General features: G+C 40.3%; 1 protein-coding gene across 1 annotated transcript in view; it reads right to left on the bottom strand.

Annotated features, from left to right (window-relative positions):
* TENM1 (teneurin transmembrane protein 1) overlaps positions 1-22,103 on the bottom strand; it is a 256,403-nt gene that overhangs the window by 216,446 nt on the left and 17,854 nt on the right. The window contains exon 2 of the mRNA XM_075107184.1: positions 8,262-8,522. Coding sequence (XP_074963285.1) covers positions 8,262-8,522 — 261 coding nt within the window. The remainder of the gene's footprint in view (positions 1-8,261; positions 8,523-22,103) is intronic.

The following is a 22,103-nucleotide window of genomic DNA, read 5'->3' on the forward strand; positions in this document are numbered from 1 at the left end:
AATATGAAGTCACGGTATAGACCTAGGTGTGATTAAAGAAAATAAAACTAATATCTAAGATACTGAATTTGATTTTTTAACACCTGTATATGAAAGCATGTTGAAACCAGCAGTATTTAAATCTGCATTATTTTGTACAAACTAACTGTAACTTCATATACAACTTCCCATTCCTATCCTATTTTCTATTGCAGAAATAAGAAATAGTCTAATATGTCTGGTTTAGCTTTCACTTTTAGAAAACCACGAAGGTTGCAGCCATGGGAAGCAGCCACTTTCTCCATTTTCTGTGTTCTTCTAGATGGCCTGACCGAAGCTATTCGCTGCTATCAATACTTCCCATTTGTAAGATGAGGATACGCTAATATTTGTAAGGCTGAATAATACAGATTTATGCTGATCTTCATCTTACTCCTAAGCCCAAGAGGAAATGAAATACTAACAAATTTGAAAATGGAAGATAAGACTTTCTCATGTAATTTCATACACAATGAATTGAATGGGTAAAAATGAAAAAAGACTGAAGGGGAAGAATGAGCAATCTTTTGTCATCCATGGTAGGATGACAATAAATTCTTAGAAGATCTCATACTGTCAAGAAGAAATGATATTTAGATTAAACCTTGCTAGACCCTAAAAGGATAATTTGTCAGTATTTTCCACTTTTCTACCAATCCTGTACTCATTTGCTAGATCCCTTCTTTCTATCTCACTTACAGTATTAGAGTTTGGAATAGCTGAAAAGCATTTTGCTACGGGGAAGAAAAAAGCTCTAGATACCTTTGTATTTAAAACCATATTGACTGAGGGTGTAAGGAACCAAGTAAGAGTAAAGGCTACCAGATAGATAAGATCAGTTAAGTATAACCTTCTTCGATGAGAGTTCACAAGATCTCATGTTAGCCTTAGTTTGCACTAATGATGGTCCATTGGCAGCTTTCAGCAGAACATCCCAAACTGATGAAAAACAGGTTCCAACTGTCAGGACCATTTACATTTTAAGACATATAAGTCAGAAACGCTTATATTTCAAAATAAGTATTAAACTAAGCCAGTATTAAAGTAAAATAAATAATTTATTCCAAAGGATATACATATAAAATATGACTGTAGGTTGTTTCTGTAAATCAGATTTCTCATCTTCTAATGCATTTTAAATTTTAACCAAAAGAGGTGAGAAATAAAACATATTATAAACTTAACAATAAAACAATATGAATAAAACATCAGGATAAGGCATGTTGCTTGTTTAGAGTGTTCCCAGCAACACCCTAGCCCAGAGATGTCCTCATGTAGAATTCAGGGTAAATGTTTAACAACAGAGAAAGTATTTAGGTCAGCACCCCCTGGTCTCACAAAGGCTGCTGAAATGAAGGGTCAGATAATCCTCACACTTTTGCACGGCAGCGCTCTGACGGGAGGCAGGTGCTTTACTGCCTATCCCATCCCACCCTTTCCCCCTGTGGCAGTGTAGGTAAACTGAGTTCCCAAGAACTGCAGCAGCACCACAACATCTTTTTGCACTGTAAAATATCTGTGGAAATACTCTTCCATCTGAGAAAGTCAAAAGGATTTAAAGAAAGAAGGAGCAATAATTGATATTGCTACAGGCTCCTTAAGCCACATCCACTACCTTTCTGCATAACGCAGGGGAGGAAAGCCAAGTGATTTTTTTTTTTATTTGAGCTCTAACGCCAAGTTACTGATTTCTGGGATAAAAATTAGACCTGACTGTTCTCCTCAAGCTTCCCTCCCCCCCTCTTTTAGCTACCCATAAAAGAAAACAAAACTACAGGGCTGAAAATATTACACAACCTTGTGCAAATGCAGAGATACTTTTTACTCTGCTGTGGGCAAAGGTAATTTGGATCACGGAATATGAAAAATATTTCTGCTATATTCTAAATACTGTTTTGTTATCTTTAATGTAGACTACTAAATACTGTTTGGTATTTGTCTTTTAATTAGTGTCTATTGTGCTTGAACGAGAAACATAAGAAAGGGGATGTTTTAACATTGTGGGATGATTTTCATATACCATATGAAAACTGTAGAGGTTAAAATAGCAGGGATGTAGATGCAATGCCTGTCAGTCAGGAAAAGTAATGAAGACAGTAATTTTAAAAGGCAAAATTTTCGCCACAATCCTGACAAACAACAGCTCCTCATTAGCTGAATTTCCATATATAAGCCTGTTCATAAATGGCTTAAATACTAGGGGCACAAATGCAAGACTTCAATGATATTGCAACTGAGGTGACGCTTACAGAAGCATCTCACTTATCCAGAGCAATTCAGATGACTTAGATGCCTCCTTTGAGACAGTAACATTTCCAAAGGAACCACTCTGAGGTCAACAAAAGCATCTCACGCTCTTTCCCAACTCCGGCGGAGCAGTTGCGATGCCAGCGCCTGCTCCAGCGCTCCCCAAAAGGCATTGCTATGTTACTGCAGAGATTCATGCGCCTCCTTTTCACTGAGGAGGCTCCTTTGGAACAACAGCAGAGGCAACCAACACAAATACCATCTAAGTACTGAAAAGGGGGAAAAAACCACAACGGAAGCAAATGAAGTCTTTTATTAAGGGAAGATTAGTGGCCCTTTCCTGTCTCAAGTATCTGACAAGGTACAGTAAACTCCAGAGTTGAAGGAATTCCACTATGGGAGCTTTGCATTTTGTTTAAGTGATGAGGTTGTCTTAGTCTATTAGGTGACTAAAACCATCCAAGAGACAGGAGCGTACTAAAACGAACGCAATCCATTCCATGATAAAAAGGCAAAGTAAAGCACACTAGGAATGAAGAGAAAAATATGAAATGACAGAGATGGAATGGGATTAAGTCTGATGTTTACCTTTACATTTTCAAGGCTACTTACACATATTTGACCTAACCGCTCTACTTGCAAATTAGAAACTCAATTTCTTAATTGCACCATTGTAAATAGGGAGGGACAGGACAGGAGCTAATGGAAACACTTCAGATGCAAACACAGTGCTGCCCAGAGAGTCAGTCACATGCATACCTCTTCTCAGAGCATGTATTGTTATTATAATGTAGCTGTTGGTAATAATTTCCTGGAGAAATGAGAAGAGCAGAGATCAGCTTAATGCCTGGCTTGTTTACAAAATAACAGTAAATAACAGCAGCATTAATCCCAGTGTTCTCACACTTTCTTGCATTAAACACAAGACTTTTATAACGAGCCAAATTCAAGTCTAATTTAAACAGGTGTGAATTCACAGTAGGTCTATTGACACACACCATAAATTCAATCAGAACCTTGTCCTTAGCTAAATCCTCCCCATGTTTGAATAACTACAGCATTCACAAAGCTGTGTTTCTCATACAGCGTCAGCAATTCCAGTATTTCCTTTGCTAATTAAGTGTCTTTATCCCTTTAACAGATACTGATAACATCCTGAATCTGAAGTGCAAAGAGCTGAGGTGACTTGCCCAGAAGTCACAGTCAAAAAACCCCAGAGATTGAGGGAGAGTCAAAAGCTCTGTTAAATGAACCCCTGCTCCCAGGGTATAAACCAAATACTTATGTACTTGAACTTAAGTATTGTACAAGATACAAGATTAATCTTACATGTTTCTATGTCATTAAACAGCTTTGATCTGTAACCTCCCAATTTCTCTGCTACTTCTACTTATTAATATATGGCTAATATCGTTACTCTATCTGTGCAGTCTGATGTTTAAAGATTATTGATATTATTAAAAATATTATTCCAAATAGAATCTGATCCTGTAGAGCCATGGTAAGAAATAAGTTTCCCAATAATTTCTGTGGGAAAAGGGGAACACCTACATTTTTCATAGCTGGGTTTCCCTCCCCCCTCTTGCTTTGTTTTTAAAAAGACAAATATGTTGTTTTAAAAAAATCCCCTGGCCAGATCTCAAGCACTCTAAATCTATATACCATGACCGGTCTAGTGGTATTTCAGCCTGTACTAACACCCTAACTCCTTCCCTACAAATCGCAAAGTTGTTGTGAGCTACAGCCCATGCCTAGTTGCCATATAATAGTGCAGCCAAAGGAACTGAACGCGAATCTGGCTCCCAGACTGAGCGTGCCTTTCGCAGAGCACTCATCCGGTACTGGGAATCCGGTACTCTGCTATTGCTTCTCACGACTTAGTAGAGAGAGAGAGTAACTAATTGCATAAAATCATCAAAGTACGTGTCAGGAGTAAGCCAAACAATTCAGCCTTTCAAGTACTTCAGAAAATCTGACAGCCTAAAACAGATTAAAAATGGTGTTATTTGTAGAAATGGCTCAAGTTCCATAGTAGCTCTCAGCTGAGACGTAGTAGCTAGAAGTAAGAGTTGATGGCTGTGCAAAGAAGTCGCATGTGGCTCAGAAATGGGTTATGGCCCGGCATGAATGCATTTGAGGTAAAATCCATCACTTCACAGCCACACAGACATCCTGCAAAGCAAAACTAAGAACCGCACGAACAATTTGATGGGGAAAAGTATATGGATGCCAAATGGACTGTGGTCTCCTTTTCAGTAGAGCAGCTAGTGCGGGATGCAGATCTGTGCCACATGATGTAGCTTTAGATATATGTCTGATGACTGCCGTTTTTGTAGATCAGGGCTGTATCCGCTCCTGGACCATATCTCTACTCCAGAAAAACAAAGAAATAAATAAATTTGCCAGCTCAGTAATCTGGCAGACTAATGCACTGAACTCAGCGTTCTGATACGCTGCAATATCAGATACCATCGTTTCAGTGAACTGCGGGTAAATGCAGCCGTCTTCAACGGAATAGAGTAACTATTTTTGATATTGTTATTCTGTAGTGTTTCTGTCTGAAATATATTGACATATTGTAGAGTAACACTGTTTGTGTTTAAATATTGCTATTTGTACAATACCAGCGATAAGGAATGATCCCCAAGAAATTGGTCATTCATTACTTGCAGTTACTACACATTTTGCTTAGCCTCAGGCAAAGCTGAAGGCAGTTTATGCACTAAAAGGCTATTTATTAGTTGCCATTAACATTGACAACACTAATTTAAATAGGAACATTGGTGTTTCACACAACCTGTTCAATGCTGCCAAAACAACCAGAGTATGTTTAAACAATGATTATGACAGAGTTGGTGTGTTTATGAAGGAAAGGAATCCTAAATAAATTCTCAGATTGGGCTACTCAGAATACATAATAAAGTGGATATCCTGTGTCAGGGAACCTTCTGCTAGAGCTTTGAACGAATGAGAAATGCAAGGAACATCTAAATAGAACAACATTTGCAAAAGTGTATTTGCTTCAGGTGAATGTAAAGCAAAAAGAAAAAAAGTATTCCATTTGTAGAAGAACTGCGTTCATAGAAAAAAAAAAAAAAAGAACTGAACCCAACAACAAAAACCAACTGACCTTTTCGAAATACAATAACAGCAATTAGCTTTCTCAAACAATGCAACAACTCTATCTTCCTCATTAATTTTACGCCAGTTACAAGCAGCTGTGTTCACATGCCATTGGTCAGCCCTTCGGAAGCCAGAATTTCTAAATATTTATTTTTACAGCAATTAGACAGCATCACAGAAACGAACATTTCATGAACTTCCAGCAACTGGTCTTGGGCGCTCACTGTTTTCACACCACAGAGGTTACTGGCTGGCACAAAGAAAGTCTACATCCACGGCAGGAACTGACGAGGATAAATGTAACACTTGTGGCTCTCTGATAAAGCCCCTGGCACAAATGACTGCATAGAAACAGAAAGATGTGCCATCTATTACTTCATTTAAGTAGAGATTTATGAACTTCTGTACTCAAAGAGTGCCTTGTTACTGAGTGCCAACCCAGATGGAAAGCATGCTGCTCTCTGGATCCGGAATCTTGACTATGAACTTACCTGTGAAGTACTAGATAACATAAGTGAATATAGCTTGAACCATCATTGCCTGCAAATTTATCCACATTAACTTTCAAGGCTGTAATTATTATAATGACTCGACTCCACAGGAAGCACCGACACCTGCTCCGTCGACCCTGCCCGGAGACAACTAAGGAGTTCAAATGAGCTTGTGCTCTCAGTTTCTCTCTCTTCCAACTTACTCTTGCCCCTGCCTTCCCCTCCCAATTGTTTAGTTAAAATTCGTAGTCAAGCACCTAAGACATAAACCCCTGATTAAAAATTTGCTATAAAGCTTACAAAGGACTAAATACTAAAGCCACACATAAAAGGATTACTCTATTCTATTCTAGATCATGCAGGAAATGAGTTTAAATTGATTAAAATCATTCTCTGAGACTAACATTTAGAAGAAACCACTCCATTCTTTGCTGGTGAAGCACAATGATTACATGTCCCTATCTTAATGACACTTAACCCATGGCTCCTGCAATGCCGGATGATGAAGGTAGCAAAAGAATTTCCTTTACTACCTACAATAATTTTCTTCTATAGCAAGATGACTTATTTAGTGCAACTAGCAAGGCTAGCAAAATATCACGAATACCCAGCGGCACCACCGCATTCCAGACTGAAATACATAATTTGGTTATACGCTTAATCTGCTTTCAATACATTAGCTTCCCGGCACCTTAAAACAGAAATGACCTTGTGTATTTCTTAGCTGGAATGGTACAAGTACACATGTTCCTTTCTCCGATAGCGTTCCCTTTAACCCATTTTCACAGTTAAGGGCCAACCAACTCCAGGCAGACCAGAGTCAATTCCTTCAGCCACCATCTAAAACCAAATGTCTTAGGAAACAAGCAAAAAAAACCCCCCCAACCCCAAACAAGGCACCCCTGCGCAAGAACCCTTCACAGAGGATGGACCCCACGCAGAACGTGGCAGCAGCAGGAAGCTACAAGGCAGGCACCCATTGATCGCTGTGCAAACGGGGTGGCATCTGAAAATTAACGGATCCTAGCAAGGCAGTGCAGTGTGATAGTGTAGAACACTTAATCCTCAAAGAAGTATTTAATTAAAAATGAGCTGTCCACCAAAGCCTCTCTTTTTAAACTCATGTAGATAACCTGATGTCTTTGAACATATATCTGACGATATCATTGGTATTGACAAACATGCACATGAAAAATTACCAGCTTCTTATCTGACAGATTCAAAACACATAACTATAGAAATCACATTCATGACCGAACTCTTACATCTTATGACTCTAGAGCTACTAAAATGTATCACTGCCAACACTGAAGTGCCAATCTATTGCTTTCACTGGTTCCCCTATCTCTTAACCAGTTAAATATACATATTTAACTACATTTAGAACTACCATAACATGGAGTTATTAAACATAGAAATTAAGATATGAGCTAAGCTTGTTGATCTTAAGCACGATAAATTTGTTTACCCATATAGTCTTTAAGGAAACATTCGAAGCAGATTTTCATCAATTTTGATGCAGAGATAGAAATTAATTCCCCCATATTACTTAATTAAATACACATTTTCCCCTTCTGTGACACACTAAACCATAAGAGAAGCAAATAAATAACAAGATCCTGAAAGAAAATGAATATTCCTAAGAAAGCCCCTCCCACAAGCCCCCCCAAAACCTAACCCAGAAACCCAACCTCCATAAGCAGCAAAATACAGAACTGCGATACGGCCAAGCCCTGCTCAATCTGTCCTACTGATAACGGCACGTCTTCAGGTGTAGCCTGAAATTACAGCTGGAGAGAGCATTTAGGATTCCAGGCTCTCTTTCTGAAGTCACCTGGCTGTAGAGTCTTAAAGCTACTCCCAGAAGCCAGTGTGCGTAGGATCAGTTCTACACAAAATGTGATATAAATGTACATAGAGTTATTTTACAACCTAATTCATAGGCAACTGAACTCAAATGATACATGTCCTACAGCATAAAAAGGGAGAACGTGGGAAAGTAACTGGTCTCTAGAAGAATGACGTTTTCACCAAAACATTGATTCATTTTTTTGGTCTTATTTTCTATCTATGCTATAAATAAAATATCAAAATAAAATATAATAAAATAAATAATAAAATAGAATATAAAATACAATACACATACCAAAGAACCCTTTCACTTCTCTTGTAATACAGGGACCTAAGGAGGAAAAAATAAAGAAAACAAAACAACAAAAATAACCACACCCAAAACCGAACCAAAAAAACAACCGAAAACCCCCAAACAACCCCCCCCCCCAAAAAAAAAAAACAAAAAGAAAAAATAAAATATAAGTAGAAGAAGAAAGTTTCAGATAAATTACTGCTTCTATTCAGTACATTAGATGATTTCTTTATTACCATTCTCCCCATCAGACTTCCTCTCATGGTCAGTGTCAGTGAGGGACAAGGCTGAGTTTGCCCGGCTCGACAAACAGGAGCTGTGTTCCGACTTCATCCCCCTCATCCACATCCTCAGGGCATGATCCGGGGACGCACCACCTTCTGTTTCAGTATCCACGTCTGAGCCCACCTCTAGCGGGTAACTGTGCTCAGCTACACCGTGTAAATCTGTTTGATAGCCGGAGCACAGGATATGGGGAGTCTCACAGAATTCCATGTCTGGAAAAAACAAAAGGTCAGAAAAAAAGTTTAGAAGTGAAAAGCAATATATCCTTGATTTTCTTTTGGAGAATCTGTTTTGAGAATTAACACTGTTAATATTAATCAAGGACTTTTTTTGGTCAGTGACTCACTCTGCTACCTAATCTACTATAATACAACTGAAAAAGTGCAACTCTCTAACCTATATAATACTGCACTGTAATTGTGCCTTTTTGTCTGATAGAAATATATATGATAGCTCAAATACGTGCACACCCCCGCACGCTGATAGCAGTACATCGATTTAAAACTGAAGCGAGTACTTACAAATACAGATCCCTTCTTGTTTTTTTGCCAGAAAGGCAACCGCATTAAAATTAATCTCAATATGTTTTCATCATAGGGAAAGCGTAGCAAATTTGCAAATAGGGAATTTACAAAACAACATTTGAAATACTTGGTTAATCACAGAAGACAAGGAAAGGGTACTTACCGCTGGCTTGCTCTTTGAGAGTGCTGTCCTTGCATATTCACACCAGTGGGTTTGGGTTCTCCAGTGCTGGTGACCTACAGGAACTTCCTAGAAAAGCCGCGACTACTAGGACTGTACAAGCGCCATCTCATGACACCAAGCGATCAGAGATTTTAGAGAGTTGTACAGCGCTCAGTACTTCAGTTATTCTTACTAAGCACCGCAACTGTAGGGCAGTAGAAATCCAAGGACAGACAGAAGGTGGACAGGACCCATAATGTGAATATGCAGAGGAAACATTCTCAAAGAACTGCAGGTGAGTAACACACATCAGCAAATTACAGCTTCCCTCTGAGGTAGCCTCTGCATATTCTCACTTGTGAGAATCCAATTACAAATGCAACTCTCAGGGAGTACGACAAGTTCTTACTGAAAAAGGATTACAGAACTGCACTCCCTAAATGAACACCAGACCTGGGATGTCCTCTTGAGGGACTAAACACAATATTAAGGACACATACAGTATTCCTTCCATTTCTAGAAAAAAAACAGTAGAGACAAGGCTCACTGGTAGAGACTGAGGACAAATACTCTTTTCTACTGTCATCCTAACTAAAGCTTTAATTTGCCAGACTAATCCACTTACCAGCCAGCGAGGGGAATGGTTCTCATTCACAGCACACTCTCAGAAATAAGAGAAAGCCCTGGTATTTCTTGAAAGTATTGGCCAAAACCTACAAACCAAATGCTAAACTAGAACATGCTGAGGTGGCTCAACTTAAGTCGTCTGTCTCTGTAGATCTTTCTTTTGCCATCAAAACATTCCTGAAGGTCTCAGTTGTAGTGACAGCCCACACGGGCTGGCTTTCAGCTCAGGAATGGCAACCTCTTTTCTAGAGGGCAGGGGAAGAAGGTGGGCGGCAAACAGAAGGAAGTGGCCATGGCTTCACCTTCCTGTGCAGGAGTCCTGGAAGGTCATCCTGCCTCCCTGGCGTTGTCACTGCATCAGCTGGCCCGTCCCAGCAGCACCAGCCACCACTGCTCGTGCTCCTTTCGGAGCAGCAAGACTGGTGTGGGGGCCCTCCAGAGCACTCCATCACCACTCTGATCTCTTCCCCTTGTTCACAGGAGGGCGACTTGGTCTCAGCCCTATACTTAAGAAGCTGCAACACATGCCACCTTCACCAGCTCTCTTCTCCAAGTCTCTCAGATGCGGTTTGATGGAGATGGCTAGGAGAAAATAGCCAAGATGCTGGGAAGCAGCTGTGTAGTTTCTGCAGCAGAAGGAATACTTGGCAGTTGAACTTTACCTACCATTGCAGTGCAGTTCTTTCATGCTTTCTGGGGCCTGTTTAAAACTGGCACTTGGCTGACCGGTAGAAGGAAGGAAGAAAAGTGATTCAAGGCAGTACTTGTGGACACAAATGGAAACCGAGACTGGATGCTGTTGATTTTCCTACACAGACGCTTGCAAAAGAGACTTTGAAACCTGTAAGACCCTCTGGAAAAAAATTCTCCTCCCCCTATGGCTACGAAGGCAAACACAAAACATTCGGTCTTCAGAGAAGCCCTGTTTCTCTGAGATTTTCAAAGCTCGTGGGGCATGGGAGACTGAGGCAATCTCACAGTAAGTTACTGGATGTAACTCAGTGTTGCTCATACAATGCCCTATTCTTCAGTCTTATTTTAATTATGTATTATACACACAGCAAACAAATTCCACTTGGTTTAAACAAACAGCATGGACCAAATCTTTGTATGACACAAAGAGCAGATACGGAACCATCATAGCTGCATTACACTCCTAGCTTTTACTTCCTTTTTGACAGCACTAAATGAATAAAATCACCCTTATACAAAACACAGTTCCAAACGGTGCACATCAATTCTTACTTTTTCTTTACCAAATTCAAAAAGGACTTGTACATAAACCAAGAATTCAAAAGCCAGCAACAGTCCCAGGTTTCTAACGCAGAGCCTAGTATCCATGAAATACAGACTGAGCCATATAAACAAGCTGATTCTGCTCCACCCTGAAAGGATTACATTGTTCATTTAAACGGAGGTTGCAGATGCCACTATTTCCCCAAACATTTTTCAGTAGCAAAGAGGCGAGTCAACGCTTTGTTGTGAAACATCTGATTTTAAGTTCTGCTTAACTGAGCTAAGCTACTATAAAAAGCAGACAGGACCTTCGCTCCACGTACTGCACCTGTGCTCGGAAAGAGAGCTGAATGCCAAGTCGTGCTGGCAGGTAGCTCACAGCTAGCAATGGGCTGGCTTGTCACATGCAGGGGTACAGTCCAGACTGTCCACCCCGCCAGAAATATGTGATGGTTAACACATGCTGTAGAAGATGACATAAGAAAGTGGAATAAAAGTATATTGCCATTTAAAGAAGTATATTATCAAACAAAATTAAGATTCAGCTGCTAAGACCATATACAATTCCAGGAAAGTAAATTAGGCTTATACATTAGGACAGTTGTGTTTAAAGACACTGGCAGGTCTTTGGTGCTTCTCAGGAGCACTAATGAGAAGGTGCTGCCAAAGGGGGATAATTTATTGATGTACATCAACAAAAATTTATACTGGAAAACACACTTAATTCTTTCCTTATGAAGTAAGAGAGCCAACAGGATTAATTATTATGCTTAATACTGGTCTCATTTATGACTGAGCCCACAGTGCAGAAATAACCTCCAGTGAAATTGCCCCGTAACTTTTTATTTTAAACTCTCTCACAAAGCAGTATTATTTTTTAACTTAGATTTCTGTAAAGTACGACAGCAACACAGGCTTCTTAGAGTAGGTCTCTGTCAACTAAATTACACCTTGTGATCTCAAGAAGCATCTTCTGAACCTCCTTCCCCTTCAAAGCAGGTTCCTCAGCTGGTGAAAATAAGTAGAAACTTCCCCAAAATTACAAATCTCCGCATAACTTCATGAACCACATCAGCTGATGCCAGGTCCTCAGGGAGCAAGGATGCAGGCACTTCTCCACACGATGCCCGCTCCAGGCAGACGTCTGCCCCTAGCAGCCTGCAGCCCGTGTACTCCCCGTTTGCAATTGTATACGCCAAGGGGAAAATTCATCCCAGTAAATCTCAGGAATGCTAATTAGATTACACATGTTTAAGAAGCACAGACTTTACCCTTCAGTCTGTACCTCAATTCAAAATGAAGCAGCCAACATGTTCAATATTTTACCTATTTTTTTTTTTTGGTGGAGCAAAAGAAAGTGACTTTTTTATACTACAACTCATATTCAACTGAAGTCTAACACAATATATTGCCTTAATAGGCTATTTCTTAAGTATACAAGCCTTTGTAGTATTTTAACTCCCACGGGATGCATTTTCTGAAAAGCACTTAGAACGCCAAAAGTGGCTGCTTTTAGTCTGCGTATCTAACCTTGTTACTCTGTATTTCCACAAGAAGATAAAGTTCAAGTGTGGATTAATGATAGATTTAGTCTTACCAAAAGACACATTCACAAGAGAAATGATGAAATGTTAATATGAAATTAAAGTTTTTGCATGAACTGTGGACAGAGAAAAGAAGGTCGCAGTTATGAACGTGTGTAGAAGATCATGATAGGGTTCTCACCTCTGGAGCCTTGCAGAGGCGATTGAACACAGCCGTTAAAGATACAAGTATTTCACTCCACATTGGCATTACTTTCTTTTTACAGTAAGTAATGTATAAAGAAATGTAAAATATCTAATGATCAAGAAAAGAAGGCTGGGTGCATTAAAAAAATAAGTTGGCATTTGAATTAACAGACCCCTTTCTTTCTACCTGGAAGCAACTTAATTTTCCTGACAAACCATCTTCAGAGATAAGCAGTTAAGGAAAACTTTGACCCCTTTGCTATTTAAGGTGCTCAGGTTGAGAATTCGGCAGCTGAACAGGCAGCTGGCTCTAACACTGCTCCGACTTCATTCACCAAGTGAGCTACTGAAAACTCCAGATACACTCACCAAATATTTATTTACTACAGCATCAGTTTAGCCACCAGCCCAGTCAACAACTTCCAGTTAGGATTTTCAAGCATCTATAGAGCATTTATCCCAGTGCGTCTTCAGGACTGTTTCACCGTCCTTTGCACGGCCAGGAATAGCTGCGTGCCAGCTGCTCATTCTGCAACTCTTTAGTTTTTCTGGCACAGGCAAAAAAAAAAAAAGAAAAAAATTAAAAATGACCCAAGCGAAAGTCCATGGAGGTCCTGCTCTTCAACTTAGTATTTCTGCAAACTTAGTGGCCTGGCAGGACTTGCGCAGTTTCCACACCGTTGTCATTTGCCAAGAATTTTGCTAATTTAAAAAAAACTAACTGGGAGAGTAACTAAATACATATTTCAATAAATAAATATTTAAAATAAAGAGGAGGTTGTCCAGACAAATTAGGCAAAAGAGAATCACAAAAGTTGTGTATAAACAGAGATGAGTGTAAAGTGCCTTCCTTTCATATTTTCCTAATCCCTTATGGAAAAATGTTATTTTATATTAATAACAATGACAAATAATACTGATTTAAATTACTTAATTGACCTATCTGTTCAACTAGAGAAAGAGCTTACAGAAAAATGTAAATTATTTATAAACTGGAACAGTTTGACAAGTTGCTATTACGTGCCTTTTATGAACCTTAACATGTAATTAAGCAATTCTGACTTACATATTTCAAAATTCTCTTTAAATATCATAGATTCACAAATTCATTTTATCCTTGATTCTTGGTTCTTACTCTGAGGATGCTCCCCGCCCAAACACACACTAAATCAATTCTCTGGATGAAAAACGTACAAATTGCTCTATCTCTGCAGATCTAAAACTCTAACGGAGCCTAACTAGCTCAAAGGCGAGGAGAAAACGTCAATGCCTTGGAGGTCTAAATCCATGGTAATTATTTTGGGCCGGTCTCCTTCCTCTTTAACACCATAGGATATCTGAGAATACTGGGAATATCCGCGAGTCTGGGGAGCAGATCCAACGGAAAGGTCCTGAACAATAAGGGAAGGAATTCCAGAAAGGCAAATAATATACCTTAACCTCAACCGTGCCATGTTTACGTTAGTTACCAAGCTGGCGTCTGAAGCACTGATAATTGGAATGCAGAGGAAAAAACATCCCAAACATGCCGTTTTGAGGTAGGTGTAGGGTTTGGGATTTTGTAGCGTTATGCTGCAAATATCTGTATGTTTGTTTCACACTCTGAACTTACGCCAATGGTTTAATCAGCAAGCGTATTGTACGTGTTTCAAAATGAGAGGAAAGGCAGACCAGCTACTCGTGGCATGAGAGACTTGGAGGCAGAGGGGGAGGGAAGGAAGAAGGGAGGAAGCAATGTAAATCAAACGGGGAAAGCGAAGCTCACATTCATTTCTGGAAGCCATACATATGCACCCTCCCTAAATGAGAAATTTTGAGGGCTGTTGAGCACTCTGCTAAATTCAGTGTGTTCAACAGCCCTTAAAATTTCTCATTTCTCACCTGAGGACCATGATTTACTGGCTGTACGCTGGGCTTGGGAATTAAATGGGCAGAGATCTTAAGCTACTTCATAAAGTCGTTAGCGTAACACACCTGCTAGTTAACTTTGTGAATGCCTTTGTGTGTTCACATTTCACTTAGCCAAAGACCCTACTTGTTTCCATGTCAAGAACATGCCACATCTTTCCTAGGACAATATAATATGAAGACAGTAAACTTCAGGAACCATTCATACAAAAATCATTGAGAAAGAAGCTAAAAATCACTTATTTTGCAAAAGCACATTACATTTACTATTAATTTGCTTTAGCAATCTCATGTTTATCACCAATTACACTATTATCACAGCCCAAACCAAGATTCTCAGTTGCATTTATATTAATTAAAATTTTTTTATATATCTATTACATAAATGATCTGCACATAAAAGATACTATTTGAGTTTTTATACTTGCATATCAAATGCATCGTATTGCGGGTGCTTTCTTTCACTGTATTTCAACTTTTCCTTGCATTCTCTTATCTATGCAGTTTATTTTCTTACAGTAATCTCCAGTTACCACCGGAGATGCTAAGAAGTTATAAATAACAGCAGTAACAAAGGAGGAATGAAAGAGGAATCAGAGTCTGCTGTAACACGAAGGAGTTTCATGAAATTTGCAGATTAGGCAGCTAAGGGATTAGGAAAGGAGGTTGCACTTTCAGGAAACTCTTTGGCTTGTGAAATTTATGAGCAAGCAATAAAAAAAAAAAAACGCTTTATTCCTCAGGTCCTTCCCCAGAGGAAGCAGAGGATGAGGTTCCAACCCATGCCTCATGGCAAATATCTTTCTAGTCTCTTCTTCAGACTAATTCTTCGAATTTAAAGAAAGAGGGCAGGAGCAGACTGATCCTATTTTTGAAAATGCTCCTTGAGTTCCCAGATATTACTTTTAAAGTTTTTTACTATTAAAATCAACACAAATCACATACTTCTCAATTCTGCATGGAAATCATCCTGATCCTATGAGGACATAGACAAACTTTCTCTCTCCCCAGAAGTGGAATGTTCATTTTGTGTATCACTGGAAAATTTTAATCTTAGAGATTTTGTTTTTCAAGAGTAACTAGCAAGATGCCAGAGAGACAGCTTTAGGAGCTACAGTGTGGACGCAGTAGGTCTCAGCTTAGTTTAGGAAGAAACACTGTCATTATCAGATTGACCAGGAATTTAATCCTTCAAGTTCAAATACATCTTAAGTATTTCTGGATATAGCCTTCCCTATTCCTAAAGTGGGGCTTTATGAGGTAAAGTACTTCCATTCACAGGACTCTGTTAAAGAGAAATTTCTATTGCAGCTACTCATAAATAGCTCTCCGTTAATGAATTTTAGAGGTATAAAATCATAGCAAATGCCAGGAGTTAGCATTTAACCTAAATTTCTGATAAAGGAAACCTACTTAATCTCAAATAATGACCACACTAACTCTATCCTATTAAAGACAAGAGGAGAAAAAAAATCTAATTATCACAGATGAGAAAGAACCTCAATAACATTTGAGAGGATAAATGAAGTTCTTCTAATGCTACACTTGAAATAGAGTTTGGAAAAGCTTGTCTTACAATACATTCAATTACAATTTCATTCTCCATATACAAAAACCTATAAGGAAATGAAGAATTTTCAAGAAAAAAAAAAAGATTTTCTGTTTCCAAAGCCGGAACTCTAAGAGAAAAGCATTACAAATTTTCTTTCAAGAATATTAAAGGTACGCCGGTTCTGAAAAGACTTTTCAGTTACAAGTTTTGGCATTTGTATATGTGTTTCAGAGAAGAAATGGATAATGGATCATTTCTTCTTGTCGTTAAATTTTCAAAATTAAAGCTAGCCACAGCTTTAGCCTATAGATTATCTTAAGCTTTTTATTAAAAAAAAAAAATATGGCGCCACCAAAAAATCCCAAGCAAGATAAGACTTTCATGAAGGACAGCAGAACTATGAATCCCATAAACTCTAGGGCAGATTAACTCTTCATCACTGATGATGGGCTCTGGGACCCCCAACCTCCCTGGGCTAGATAAGCACGACTGTGGGAACGATAAACTCCCAATCTAGTTTAAAAACCCAAACTAGTGCAGGACTTGCTCTCTAGCTGGATCCCTGTAAGTCAATGAGGCCTGATGAGATTCATCCAAGGGTACTTAAAAGAGCTGGCTGATGTCACAGCAAGACCTCTCTCAAAGATTTTTCAATGCTCTTGGGAATCTGGAGAGGTCCCAGCTGACTGGAAGCTGGCAAATGTTGTCCCAATCTCCAAGAAGGGCAAAAGGGATGACCCCGGTAACTACAGGCCCCTCAGTCTCACTTTTGTGCCTGGCAAAATTATGGAGAAAATTATTCTGGGAGTTATTGAAAAATACCTGAAAGGCAACGTAGTCATTGGTCCCAGCCAGGACAGGTTCATGAGGGGAAAGTCCTGCCTAACAAATACAGAATTAACAAACTGCCTTCTGTGACAATGTTACCCACCTAGTTGACCAAGGGAAGACAGTTGATGTAATCTTTTCAGATTTCTGTAAAGCTTTCGATAGTCTTTCAGTCTCCTCCTGGACAGAATGCCCAGCACACAGCTGAATAAACACCTAGTGCAGTGGGTGAGCAACTGGCTGACAGGTCAGGCTCAAAGGGTCATAGCAAATGGGGTTACATCAGGCTGGCGGCCAGTCACTAGTGGGGTTCCACAGGGACCCATCTTAGGGCCAGTACTCTCTAATCTCTCTAATCTTCATAAATTACGTGGAAGCAGGACTTGAAGGAATACTAATTAAGTTTGCTGATGACACAGAACTGGGAGGAGCTGTTGATACTCTTGGGGACAGAGAGCCCCTGCAGAGAGATATAGACAAATTAGACAGCTGGGCAATCACCAACCTTATGAAGCTTAACAAGGGCAAGTGCCAGATCTTGCACCTGGGGCACAGGAACCGTGGAGGTACACACGGACCAGGGAACGAGAGGCTGGAGAGCAGCTCTGCAGAGAGGAACCTGGGGGTTCTGGTCAATGGCTAGTTGAGCATGAGCCAACAGTGTGTCCTGGCAGCCAAGAGGGCCAACTGTGCCCTGGGGTGCATCGAGCCCTGCATCGCGGCCGGGCGAGGGAGGGGATCGTCCTGCTCTGCTCCGCGCTGGGGCGGCCTCACCTCGAGTGCTGGGGGCAGTTTTGGGTGCCACAGGATATTGAGGATATAAAGCTACTAGAGGGGTCCAGAGGAGGCCACGGAGTTGATGAAGGGTTTATAGGAGAAACTGTACAAGGAGCAGCTAAAGTCCCTTGGTTTGTTCAGCCTGGAGAAGAGGAGGCCGAGGGCAGCCCTCATCACGGTCTGCAGCTTCCTCCCAAGGGGAGGAGGAGGGGCAGGCGCTGATCTCTGCTCTCTGGTGACCAATGCCAGGACCTGAGGGAACGGCAGGGAGATGTGCCAGGGGAGGGGCAGGTTGGGTATTAGGAGAAGGTTCTTCCCCCAGAGGGTGGTGGAGCCCTGGCACAGGCTCCCCAGGGAGGCATCACGGCACCAGCCCGGTGATATTCCAGAAGCACTTGGACAAGGCCCTCAGAGACATGGTGTGAGTTTGGGGCTGTCCTGTGCAGGGACAGGAGTTGGACTCGATGATCCTTGAGGGTCCCTTCTAACTAGCTTTTCTCTTTGAAAGATTTTCATATGAAGAAATATTATTCCTCAAGATTAACCACAGAGTGTGAAACAGGGGAGTACTGCTAGCTTTAGTCCAGTACCTTTGCAATTCTTAACAGGCAAAGTTAGGGTTGTGGTTCCAACTTGTTTCCAAGTCTGTATGGCACTAAAGAGAAGAAAGATTGACAGAATTATTAAATAGAGCGTAAGCTGTATACTAACATTCTTCAAAGTGAAATTACCCTCAGATTGTTGCTATAGCCCTACAAATGTAAATTCAACTCAGAGATGCTTTTCTGGTAGTAACTCCTGAACACAGTTACATTTAATGCAGAATCACTTTCATTCAAACATCAATCTTAGAGGGTTTCATGACAGGTATCACTTTCTAATAGAACTTAAGATGGAAATATGAAATTAATTTCTACCAACAGTTTTGATTCTGGTTTATAAAATATTTTAAAAATACACCTTTTGTTTCTAAAAATATTGAAAATGTTTCTCTTTTAAAATTCCAGTTGAACCACTGACTTAAGATACATGTTTCAAAGCCTTTTTTAAATAAAATATGTGCAAAGCAGGTATCTTTATAAATCTCACTGTCTCAGTGTTAGAAGGCAACACATTTAAAAATCCCGAAGTCTAAAATCTGATTTAATTTACGGTGCTGTAAATCCAGAAGTGAATTCTGTGAAGCCAGTAGGCCTGGTAAAGACGGTAGCACTTTGGCTTCAGGCCGGCGTGGCTGTCTCAGAGTAAGCATCTGGCAAGTGCGTATCTTCGTGATGATGGAAATACTTTTAGAAAGCTTCTATCAACAGAGGTTAGCAGAAACGTTCTCCTTTACTGATGGGATATTCAACAGACCTGAGGCACTCAGGTTACAGACATTGCTTAAAAAGAATGATCACAGAGTAGCTCAGGTCCTCACCTTAAGCTTTCACCAAAAACTATGAAGCTCTAATATAATTTTAAAATTGCTTAAGAGAGTATCGAGAATACTGCTACCCATTTTCCTTTGAAGTGACATGAACGGAGGGCAGACAGCAAATGGAGGCAGGTTGGAGCGGAGGAAGGTAGTTTGTATAACCCTGTGCCAGTTTCAGTGCACGCTCAGTAAACAGAGTTATTTCAGATACGAAACAGCGCAAGTGAGTGGAAGGCTTCTGCAAGACTGCACTGATGAAGTTGAACTTGCTCATATTCCAGCTGACAAATTGTTAAAAATACTGAAAATTAGGAAAAGTATTTTCAATGGAGCAGGACTTACAGAGAGGTCTAACCACCCAGAGGCAAAGCCCCTTAAAGGAAGGGGTCATGTATAAGGCAATCACCAGCATCACCGTGTGTGTTTACAGAGCGAACAGGAGATCTGGTGCACCACCTTGTGCACCAGAGCACAACGACCAGTCGCTGCTGTCACCGTGCTGCCATCACAGAAGCAAGGAAAGCAGGAGCACCAGCCCCTGCCGGGGTGCAAGGTCCCAGAGCTGGTCTCAGCGAGAGGCTCTTGCCCTCGGATGGAGGGGCAGCGGCACGGCAGCAGCACCCACAGCCTGCGACTCCTGCCTCCAGACTTCAGCCCCTCAGAGCCAGGGCATAGCCACCTTCAAGGAAGAGTGTGAGACGTTCTGTTTAGCATTTGGCCGTTTTTGTTTTGATCTCAAGGGCTTTCCAAGAAGGTTGCATGTGAAGGCCAGATCTACATTGTATTTTGCCTTTTGCAATTCCTCTTGCCGAGATGGTAAGTTGCAGAAATGAATAGGTAAGGCTTTACTTTCCTCTCAAACCTCCACAGCAGAAAGGTTAGGAGAACTAACAAGCAACAAGGACATTTGCGCAAATAGCTTGTAGAGAATGAGGGTGCTGTTCGTCCCATGTTCCACCACCCCCAAGCACACAGCTGGGCCTGGATGGAAAAAGGTGAAGCAGGAAGAAGAAATTGACTGAGCAATCGCCCCCTCCAAACCAACAAAGCTCAGATGGGATTAGCCTATGTATTCCTTCCTTTTTGTTGTAAATCTGCTAGAAATTCAGAGCAGAAAATGGCTAACAGAAATCAAAAGAGAAAAAGCTGCTGGTGAGAGACAAAAGACAGCAGCAGCAAGAGGAATATCTTTGTAAATCTTAACAGACACTCCTGGCTTTGAAGGGTGAACTATTTGCTGTGATTTTTGAGAAGTCAGGAAGCATAATGAACCAGAACAAGTTACTTTGGAAACAGAAATGTTTGACCCTTCTTGATTACTCAGGTAAAAGCTCGACAAATCCCAGTCTGCAAGCTTCCAGTGTCGCCAAGTCTGCTGGCCACTGCAAGCAGATACACACGTACTGCCAGACAACCTCTTTGGACCTTGGGATCAACACCACAAATGTTGTCAATCCTGAAAGTGCATCTGAGACCTCTCCCAAGCACCCACAGCTAAACAGACTGTCTAATGGAGCCAAAATTTGAAATTTTCATCCATTGTTTTCTTGGTGGGATGTCTAACATCTGCAGAATTCTATACCTGATTTTATACGTCTCTTGCTTTTTTATGTATCTATACACAAACACACATATACATGTGTGAAGTGTTAGATATACATAAACATAGATACAGAAGTATATAAACATAGAATTTGTAGGATCTTAAAATAACTGAATTCAGAAGAAGTTTTGGCCATCAATAGCACATGCCCCTGCTCAAAGGAGAGTCAGATTAGATCAGGTTGCCCAGGGCTCTTAATGAAGAGTATGAGTCCTTCTATAGAGCAAAGCCGTCAAGACTGCTATCGTAGAACACAGAGTGCTATGAAGCATTTCAAAACCATCTCTTCAGTGAGGTTTTCAAGAGACACTGCATTACGCCCCAACAATAAAATTGGAAATCCAATTTTGTTTCCATGATTTTGAAAACCCAACCCACAAACTGATTTTTCACTGTTAAAATATTCTCTTTTCCCCATAAATTCACTAACTGCTTTTCAGTATGTAATCACCTTTTCCACTAAAAAATAAAAAACCCACCAAAAATCAACTCAGACTGCAAGATACCCCCGTCAGAGCTTAGGACAGCTCAACAGTTTGCCTTTGCCCTGTTTCGGATCAGGGGTGCACATATTTGCCCTTTTTTTTTTTTTCTTTTTTTCCAGATCTTCCAAAAATTTACATGTGGCAGACATTATTTTACATGAACTCAATAACCTAACGTCTACTATGGATGCAGCATATCCTTTAATTTCGATTGAACTGCTAAGTAACATTTAGATCAACAAATACACCCTTCAGATTAATCCAGGAACAAGGAAGAGAGAGGGCACGCGCATGTGCACAAGCTCTTCAGCACTTCCCTTCACATCCAATTACATCCAGCTGCCAATCTGACACAAATGAGAACGTATGAAAGACAACTTGGCACATCCGTTCCATTTGATTAGCCGACTGGGGATACAGCTTGTCAGTCAAATAAGCCCTCTTCCCCCAAAAAAACTCTTGAGGGGTTTGTCATCAAATGTTCCATCCGATCAAGAAATGGGAGATTAAACTGCCCTCAAAAAATTCCGGCTGCTTCTGCTCCCTTCTTTCCTCAATTGTTCAGTTTACCAAAGGGATTTCAATAACAGCAGTTCAAACTTAAAGGTCAGCCCTACTGCAGTTTAAGTAATATTAAACCAATCTAATGGAAATAACTGGGTTTGTGTATCTTATTTTTGATACATACAATCACAGTAACTCTTTTTCAACTGTTTAACATCACACAGCATCATTATTTTTTAAGTTAAACAGCTCTTAAGGCATATTTTACCCTAAAATGCACATCATGGTTCCCACGGAAAGATGAAAATCTGAGAGATTTGTGTCAGCATAATGAAGTTCCTAAGCACATAATATAGTATCTGCAAACTTTTCCATCTCAAGATTCGATGTAGAGCTCCTAAAGAGGGAAGTACCACCACCGCTCCTGTGCTGCAACAAA

Source organism: Phalacrocorax aristotelis, chromosome 11, assembly GCF_949628215.1.
Source record: "Phalacrocorax aristotelis chromosome 11, bGulAri2.1, whole genome shotgun sequence".
Classification (NCBI taxonomy): domain Eukaryota; kingdom Metazoa; phylum Chordata; class Aves; order Suliformes; family Phalacrocoracidae; genus Phalacrocorax; species Phalacrocorax aristotelis.